General features: G+C 38.3%; 1 protein-coding gene across 1 annotated transcript; it reads right to left on the bottom strand.

Annotated features, from left to right (window-relative positions):
• Positions 1–2,497: 2,497 nt before the first annotated feature.
• On the bottom strand, positions 2,498–9,072 carry LOC131980192 (serine/threonine-protein kinase pim-2-like). Its single transcript, XM_059344401.1, has 8 exons — positions 8,873–9,072; positions 7,973–8,296; positions 5,952–6,046; positions 5,810–5,857; positions 5,485–5,703; positions 3,179–3,359; positions 2,918–3,085; positions 2,498–2,809 (listed from the first exon to the last, which is right to left on the bottom strand). Exons 1-8 carry the CDS (start codon positions 8,916–8,918, stop codon positions 2,718–2,720), a joined length of 1,173 nt encoding a protein of 390 aa, XP_059200384.1. The 5' UTR covers positions 8,919–9,072; the 3' UTR covers positions 2,498–2,717.
• Positions 9,073–10,033: the final 961 nt, after the last annotated feature.

Genomic DNA, 10,033 nt, shown 5'->3' on the forward strand with positions numbered 1-10,033 from the left:
AGATGAGGTTCTGAAGTGAAGAAAGGTTTTATTTATTTACATATTCCAAGCACTAACTAATAGTCTAGACGGATTTCAGAAAAAAAAGGCCTTCTGTAAGAAGTGAGTCAGGAAGTAGTCGGGAGTAAAAAAAAAATGGTTCCAAAGCGAAATTTTGAGTTTTTGACCTTCTAATTTACATATCAAAATGGCCGCCAAATTGCCCATCTTACACAGTCATTGGACCATTTTCCCCTATTTTTTTTGTAAGTAGGAAATCAAAATGACATGCAAAATACCAACTTTTAAGGTGAAGGTCATTTTTTAAGGCTGACATAAATATTCAATCAATATCACTTTTAAATGTTCCCAGTGTATTTATGACATGTGATGTATTCAATATTCCATAATATTCCCTTGAACAGTTCCACAGATCACATCTGACAGGACATTGGTCATCACCCTGACATGCACACATTGAGAGTACACTACCAGGCAATGGTTTGGAGAAATGCTCACTATGCCAAACCTGAGCTTCCTTCACCCTTGGAAATGGGATGGAAACATGGCGATTCAGGACTACAGCCCATTCTTATGTCACAGAATCCAATACCTGAAAGTTGCCTGGAAATGATCCTGTGTGCCTGTAAAAAACAATGCACAACACGCCAGTGCAAATGCCGAAAATCGGGGCTGTTATGCACTGCAATGTGTGCATGTCAGGGTGATGACCAATGTCCTTGTTTAAATGTGGAGTTGTGGTCCTCAAGCAAGATGTGATCTGTAGAACTGTTCAAGGGAATATTATGGAATACCTCACATATCATATATACACTGGGAACATTTAAAAGTGATATTGATTGAATATTTATGTCAGCCTTAAAAAATGACACAAATAATGCTTAATTTCATCTTAAAAGTTGGTATTTTGCATATATATATACATAATACTTAAATTCCTCATCTTGATTGCCTACTTACAAAAAAACTAGGGGAAAATGGTCCAACGACTGAGCAAGATGGGCAATTTGGCGGCCATTTTGATATGCAAATTAGAAGGTCAATATGAATATGATATGAAATATGTAAAGTAGGTTGGTTCCCGACTTGTACCCATAAATGCTCCTCACTTTCACTTTTTGGACAATTCCGTCTACACTGTGTTCCAAATTATTATGCAACTGAGTTTTTTCTCCGATTTTCCTAAATAGTCGATGCAAATGACAGTCAGCATAATTTAAGTCATCAACCGTTAGTTTAATTAATTCTAATGTGATTGGACAAACCTCCCAATGATAACAGTATTTTTTCAAAAATAAAAAACTTAAAATGCACTGTTCCACATTATTACGCACGACAGAGTTTTATAACATTTTATAGGTTTTTAAGAACTGAAAATGCTCATTTTTGGATTTTCCAGCATTCAGAGGTCATATTTACTGAAATCAAAAGCTATTTCAATCAAAATCACCTTAACAGGTCAAGTTACATTTTAACATAGGACCCCTTATTTGATAGCAGCTTCACAATTCTTGCATCCATTGACCTTGTGAGTGTTTGGAGAGTTTCTGCTTGAATTTCTTTGCAGGATGTCAGAATAGCCTCCCAGAGCTGCTGTTTGGATGTGAACTGCCTCCCACCCTCATAGATCTTTTGCTTGAGGATGCTCCAAAGGTTCTCAATAGGGTTGAGGTCAGGGAAGGATGGGGGCCACACCATGAGTTTCTCTCCTTTTATGCCCATAGCAGCCAATGATGCAGAGGTATTCCTTGCAGCATGAGATGGTGCATTGTCATGCATGAAGATGATTTTGTTACTGAAAGCACGGTTCTTCTTTTTGTACCATGGGAGAAAGTGGTCAGTTAGAAACTCCAAATACTTTTCAGAGGTCATTTTCACACCTTCAGGGACCCTAAAGGGACCGACCAGCTCTCTCCCCATGATTCGGGCCAAAACATGCCTCGCCACCTCCTTGCTGACGTCGCAGCCTTGTTGGGATATGGTGGCCGTCCACCAACCATCCACCACTCCATCCATCTGGACCATCAGGGTTGCACGGCACTCATCAGTGAACAAGACTGTTTGACATTTCATTTTCATGTATTTCTGGGCCCATTGCAGCCGTTTCTGCTTGTGAGCATTGGTTAGGGGTGGCTGAATAGAATAACTGACAGAATAACTGATAGAATAACAAACATTACTTTGTAATGGCATTTTAGCAGCTGTTCTCTTAATCCGATGTTTTTGTCTGGCAGAAACCTTCCTCATTGTGCATTTATCTGCACGAACCAATGTGTGCTCTGAATCAGCCACAAATCTCTTAACAGTAGGATGATCACGATTAAGTTTTCGTGAAATATCTAAGGTTTCCATACGTTGTCCAAGGCATTGAACTATTTCGAGTTTTCGGCAGCAGAGAGATCCTTTTTCTTTCCCATATTGCTTGGAAATGGTCATCTGCTTAATAATGTGGAACACCCTTCTTAAGTAGTTTTCCCTTAATTGGGCTTACCTGGCAAACTAATTATCACAGGTGTCTGAGATTGATTTCAGTGATCCAAAGAGCCCTGAGACACAATACCATCCATGAGTTTAATTGAAAAACAAAACATGTAATCTTTATGACACTTAAATACAATTTGCGTAATAATTTGGAACGCGGTGTAGACTATAAGACCAAAGGATGGAGTTCTTTGGAGTCAGTTGGCTCAGCCCAATGGGTGGTCGGTTGTGCAGGATTAGGAGAACCAGGGGTGCAGCAGAATCTGCTCCAGAGTGCCGCGCTCCTGAGGGTTCACAGCCAAACACACCTTCAACAAGTCCTGGCAGTCTGAGAAGAAAGCAGAGTTTAAGCTGCAGTTCTTTGGAAAATGGAAGGAAGGAAATAACTTTTCACACTATAAGTACCACAACTCAGGACGGTATTGAGGCTTCTTACCTTTGGACAGCATAGTGTTTATGGTAATTTTCTTGCGAAGGAATTTTCTTGTGGTGAAATGGCTGTCCACCAGTTCATAGAGCAGAGCGCCCAGCTGCCAGACTGTGCTGGGGCCCGCCTCGTATGTGCTAAGCCGGAAAAACTCTGGAGGGATGTAGGCAGTGGTTCCTACAATACACAGAGAGAAACATATCATGAGTAAGATTGACTGATCAGTCCAGAGATCAACTGATGGATGAAGAGCAGAGGCCAGCAGCGTACCACAGAAGGACTTGTGTGGTATCTCCGTCACCAAGCAGGCACTTCCAAAGTCTACGATTCTCACACGAGGGACATCCGAGCTAAAATCAACGAGGACATTTTCTGCTTTAATGTCCCGATGGAAGACTCCACAAGAGTGCATCTTAATTGCTGCTTCCACCAGCTGCTTCATGATGTTCTTCTTCATGAGATAAAGAGAAACAGATGAGTTGGAGCAGAGCGGAGAAGGAAGTGTAAGGAGACACTTAAACCATTATGGGACAGTTTTGCAGCTTTCACACAAAAACGTTAGTGATTGAGTTTGGTTTAGGGCTGCACGATGTGGGGGAAAAAACCCATTATCATTATTTTGCACGTCACGGCTGTGTGCATCATCGATTAGTGTCCTCTGGAAACACTTTCCATTGTGTATGAGCTTCTTGCAGTGCTTTTTCTAACCTGGCGTTAATGGTGTAGTGGGTTGTAAAGTTGGTTATTTTTTTCTAAATGCTACACATAAAGATGTTTCTTAATTTGCTAATTTTTTCTCTATTTGCTGCGTGTTGAGCTCTCAGGGCCGACGTACATTTTTCATTTAAGGAACCCTTTATAAAGGTGGATTACTATTAAGTGGTAACCAAATAGGCTAAGTTTGGTATGCACTGCATTGACGCCATTTCTAATGAGTACACTGTGCAAATACAGAAAAATCTGCATTCAACTTTTCCACATAACAAATACACACATGTAGTCTGGTGCGAATGATCCGCTAGATTGGAGCTAGTGTCAACAACTAGCGAATTTCGGGTCTTATTAATTTCTGCATTGGGTAGTTAATGTCATCTACACTATCATCTTCAGAGCATTCAAGACATATTGTCTTTTATTTAAAGGTTGAGGTTGTTGTTATGGTGTTTGTCGTACAAAATATGGATGTTGAGAAATAAAATCAATACTCTGGTGTGCACCAAAACAACCGGTCCGAGACCTCTTGCAGAGAGGGTTGCGGTCCGTTTCCAAACGGACCCTACTGCGGTTCTATTCCACTGTGAACAAAAGCCGATCAGAATCCGACCCAGTAAAAGGAAATGAACCAAAACGCAGTGGATTGTGGGCCACCTGTGTCGCGGAATTTACTCAGATAATATTATAAAGAGACTCTGGCTACCACTGAGCTAAAGCTAATTTGTCATTGCAGAATTATCATAATTGCTCAAAATAACTTAATATGTACCTTTGTGGTAGAAGCAGATCATTGTAGGAGCATCAAGGCTCGCCTTCTCTGATTATACAGCTGTCTGATCGCAGCTCGTTGTAAATAATGGATCAACACATTATTGACGACCCCGAGCCTCAACAGGAGCTCCTTCTGAGCGTTTCTCTCCAAATTAGTTTGGTCGGAACACCAGAGCAGATTAAGGCCAGTAAAATTAAACACACTCAGTTTGCGCTAGGTTCCACGTTGCTTTGTTTAAATTTTTCACCGCCAACTTTTCAACCAATAAAAAATAATAGTGTGAGTAGATTTCCAGCTCTCCACCTTCATACACGCCCCTCTTCAAATCTTTTTTCGTTATTTGGTCCGCTTATATTTCTGCACTTTGAAAGCAAACCAGACTAAATACAAAACGAACCAAATGAAGCAAATTTCACTCTGATTGGGACCAAGGTTATAATAGTTTTGGAATTTTCATCAGTTTTAGTTTAAATTTCATTGTGAATTTTTGTTGTCAAATTCAGTTAGTTTTAATAAATTTTTAGAGTGAGTTTGCTAGTTTTAATTAGTTTTTATTTTTTTGGAAAATGCTTCGTTTTAGTTTAGTTTTTATTAGTTTTAGTTTTTTCGTAATGGGGTATTTGTTGGGTGCCAGATTCAAAAAAGTCACAATAAAGCTTTTATTTCCTTTGTCTGATCCATCTCAGCCCCAATAAGTATATTAAGTCATAAAACCAGATAGATGAAATGGATTTCATATCAACCAAAAAGGTTTACATATGAAAAAAAAGTTGACAAAGACGAAAAATGAACTTTAGTTAGTTTTAGTTAGTTTTGTAACCACACAATACAGTTTCAGTAAGTTATCGTTTTTTAAAAAACTCTCGTTTTTATTTTTATTTCAGTTAACGAAAATGTTTTTTCAATTCTAGTTTTCATTATTTCGTTAAGTTTTCGTTAACTATAATAACCTTGATTGGGACGAACCAAACGGACTCGGGTCTTAAAACTCTCCTCTGACACTGACAAAATTCAAAATGATCTCAGTGCAGCTTTAAGGTCACCTCTTGCACACATAGACACAAAAACAAGCTCCAGCCAGCTCCAGTACCTTTGCCTGGTCTTCCCTCAAGAACAAATTCTTATCGAGGTAGGCCAGCAGGTCCTCACAGGGGACTGGTCTCTCCATGACAAGCAGGACCTCTGTGCCCAGATCATACCAGTCTAATAATGACACGGCAGCATGTTTCCCCAGTGACCCCGCTCCACCTGCCACTCTCAGCATGAGAAGCCCCTCCAATGGCACCATGTGCGTCTTTCCATTTATAACCTACAAACAACACAATGTTTCAGTATAGATGTGGGTGTTTGTGGATGTTTTTCTAGCAAAGTTCAACATTGATTTTGGTGCTGAGACATCAGATCAAATCACTCACCACTGGTCCAGTCTTCACAGCAGCTTTAGGGATGCGTTTGATCGCCACCTACAGGACACAATCACCACAACTTTAGTTGGTGCAGGGAGAGACAGCTGTGTGTGCATGTGTGATGTGAGAGTACCATATATTTATTACTTACTGGTAAGTTGTCAGTTTTTCTTTCTCCAGCATAAACCGTTCCTTGGCCGCCTTTTCCGAGCTTGAGAAGCTGCAGGTACTTGGCCTCAAATTTTTCTTCAAACACAAACACAGATTCATGTTTTAATATTTTTAAACAAAAGATGAGCTTGATGGTTGAAATCAGTTATTGTTAACCTGTGGTTCAGTAAAGTCTTCTTCTAGTTTTTCCCCCATTATAGCTGACAAAACTCACTTAAAAATCACAAACTTTTGCTTGTTTTGTATTAGTTTTCTTCAATCACAGAGGCAATATTTTGATATTTTGGGAAATACAGTTAATTGCTTTTTAGCCAAAAAATTAGAGCCAAAGATACTGCTCTCATGTCTGTACGGTAAATATAAGACTATATATATTTAAAGCTCAATCAAGAACTAATTGAAATATACTTTAAAAAAAAAACATTGCAAAGTCAATATCTCTTTTTAATTTAATTATTTAAAGTATAGAAGGGATCCTATTCATTTTTATTTTGTCTCATTATTATACTTATTTACTTATTTTTCTTTTTGTCCTATTGTCCCTTGTTTCATCTGTTGTTGCTGTTTTGCCTGTATTAATGAAATCAATAAATAGATTTTTTTTAAAAAACATGACCTAATACCACCAGTAGCAGGTTAACTTCGCTTAAGACGAATAGCAGGGAGAAGCACCAGCACATCTAAAGCTCACTAATTAACACTTTATATCTTGTTTGTTTTAGCTGTACAAAAAGGGTGAAAAACATGTTGTAGTTTTCCAGGGATTGTGTGCTCGCCTGTAGAGTGCTGCAGTGTTGACACATGTTTCTAAGCCAACCCATGAGTTAGAATCACCATGTTTCCCAGTTTTTTTCAGCATAAATGCGATTGCCAGAGTAAATTGCAAGTGTTATAAACACTACAAACGACCTACACCACAGTCATATGACTTCAACAACAACACCATATACGTAGACAATAGAGGTGGGGGAACTATTCATCCTGCATAGTATCGCAATATTTTGCGTGGCAACATTATTCATTGCCGCCATGTATTGATATTTAGCCGACGAGCCATATTTTTTTATGTACTTGAGATACTGGTATCAGATGAAACTAGAATATCTAAGGAATCTATAGGCACCATGTGTCAGGATATCATATATTTTGCGTGGCAATATTATATCGATTCATGGCCGCCAAGTATCGATATTCAGGAATATACTGGATTTACTGGTATCACATGAAACTAGAAGATCTAGGGAATCTATAGGCACCATGTGTCAGGATATCCTGTCGTAATAAAGCTGCAAAGTTAGGCTTTTTTTATGTTTCAAAGTTGAGTTAGTTACATGTTTGATATCAGTTCAGTTCAGTTTGACTGAATACTTTGTTGGTCAGTCTGTGGGTTTGACTCTCATTGTGGAGAAATAAAAAGACTGAAGTGAGATGAACTGACTGAGAATTTTCTCTTATTTGACAAAACAATTCTTGATTGAATTTAATCTTGTGGACACAAAATGCAGTTAAACTGTTAAACCGCAATATATTGTATCGCGATACTCACCATATCCCAAAATGCTTAAAATCTGGATAAAATATGTATGTTTACATAGTTTGGACGGGTTGGTGGTCCTTTCATTGTCCTAGTACTTGTTACTCTGTTCAATCACAATAAAGTTGAATCTCATCAAAATGGTATTGTGGGGCCTCTGGTGATTCACACCTCTAGTAGACGATGACCTTTTTATATCCCCAACAAACCTCTGTATCTCAGTTAGTCACCAACCAGAGACTCCCTTATCGGCTTATATTCTGTTGTAGAAGAAAATCTCTCAAGCTTGTTCTAACCATAGACCTTATTTCAGGCAACAAAACAAAAACTAATCGAATGAAATTGAATTTAGATGAGGGACCCAGAAGTGCAAAATTGCTGACTCAGTTCTGGGTGTTAGGAGTCCGACTACACACAGTATATGCTCACACACTCTCCTCTCATTCTCTTTCACACTGTCAGTGTACCTCTGCTGGTCCTGACGGAGCAGGATGGCGTCTCATTGTTCTGCCGGGAGGTTGAAGGGCTGCAGGAGCTCGGGGAGACTTCACCAGCGTTGGTGTCGTAGGTTCCAGTTCTCCGCCTCTTCGGGGGGGGACCCCTTTGGGTGCTGGCTTTTCTCTTGGTCCCTTTAGCTGTCACATCCTCCACTGGCACCTCAGCGGGTTCACTGGCACACCTCTGCCTTTTTCTGGGTGGCTCTGAGTAATTTATGCTGGCCTTGCGTTTGTTACGTGTCACCCTACAGTCGCCCATGCAGTAGTTGGGTTCAGTAGTGCTGCCACTGCTCTCTACACATGAAATAAACCCAGATAACTGGTTCATATTGCATGATTCTGCAAAACTCTGTATTGTAAGTTCAACATTGTTTTGTAAATTTTTACTTTTTACTCCACAAAATTTATTTCACAGCTCTAGAATAATACTTAGCCATTAAGCCTACTGACTACCTTCATTTGTTCAGTTCATTTGGCTTATAAATACTTTATTACTTTTACTTGAGTCCAATCTTGTAACACTGGACTTGTAATAGTGTTTTTGAAGAGTAGTTCTGATACTTTAAGTGATTACTAACTGTTATTTAGCACACAGCCTACCTGCAAAATAATATTATCACACTGCAACTAAAGTCCAGCTGATAAAGTCACTATGTAGAGTCTTTCAAAAATGATTTATCAAAACAAGTGAAAAAAGTGACTATGAAGTCACAATTTAACTCGTTTAAAGACCCTTCTGTTTGTATGTTGAGACGAGTAAGAATAAACCAGGTATATATACATACTTAAATCAATATCAACAAAGTTCACGTCTCTTCAAGAAGACAGGAACTTTCTGTCTACAGTTATTTAACAGGATTTCACACTCACTTGAACCATTCTCTGAGTCCAGAGAATAAAGAGTCTTTTCATCCATGTTGCTTTGTAAGCGCTCGGTACAAATATTTGAGAAAATATTTCACTGTATCAAGAAGAAGTATCAAGAAGTTGTGTGTCTCTCTGCTGATAATATGTGAGTGTGAGTGAATTATCATCTCTCTGAGAGTTCTGAGGTTCTGTGTTCTGATTTTTTAAGATCAAGGTTCTATTCCGTGACAATACTAATGGAACACAGGCTGAAATAACTAGAGTGGCCAAAATAACTGCTAAAAACACAAAATAGTCCAAAAGCTAAATCAAAAACAATAAAAAGAGACTAATAATGATTATCTCTGGATTGTTTGGGCACTGTAAGCACAACATCATAATGGTGAATGTGTTATCGACTTTTTTTTAACACACATCAGATAGTTATGGTCCAACATTAGCTTTTATTTGTAGCCGTTTTTCTATTCACCTGATGAATATAAGTAATATTCTCTCAAATTTAAGTCCTGATTTAGTCTCCACCAACTGAAAAGCACTTTTCACTTTGTTTAATAAACTATTTACACTTTTATATAAAGACACTTGCACATTTGACCTCAAGGTCACAAATCCGCCTCTAGGGATGGGCGTTTGTAAGAAACCTGCCAACTCGAGAATCTATCACATTAAGAATCAATTAATCAATGAATCGCTATGTTTTTATGCATACTCCTTATAAATACTCCTCCTTATATACTACTAAACATACTATATATATATACTAGATATATATACAGTCCTATGCAAGAGCCTGTTTTAGCATAGGACGCTTTTATTTTCAAAGGACGAAAAGGGACTTCATGTTGATCGTTAAACTAATGTTAACTCTCGTGAGATTAAACTGTAAAGATAACGTCAAGGAGTTCAATGTTTTATGTTTTAGCCCCCGAAGAGGCATGAGGTTAGCTTCCACAGTAATCTTGTGTATTTACATGTGTTTAAATAAGTTTTGGATCAAATTGAATCTCGTAATTTATGCTAGCAAGGTTTTATACCGAAAGCTAGTTTTGCTCCAATTAATACTCTTGTATTTCTGTGTGTTTTATAATTGTTTTTGCAACTCTGAGTTTGCAAACTGTAGCTTTATCCAACTTAATTCTCAACTTATTGGCTTATTGATGTACA

The sequence above is a fragment of the Centropristis striata genome, chromosome 11 (genome assembly GCF_030273125.1).
Source record: "Centropristis striata isolate RG_2023a ecotype Rhode Island chromosome 11, C.striata_1.0, whole genome shotgun sequence".
In the NCBI taxonomy this organism is placed as follows: Eukaryota; Metazoa; Chordata; class Actinopteri; order Perciformes; family Serranidae; genus Centropristis; species Centropristis striata.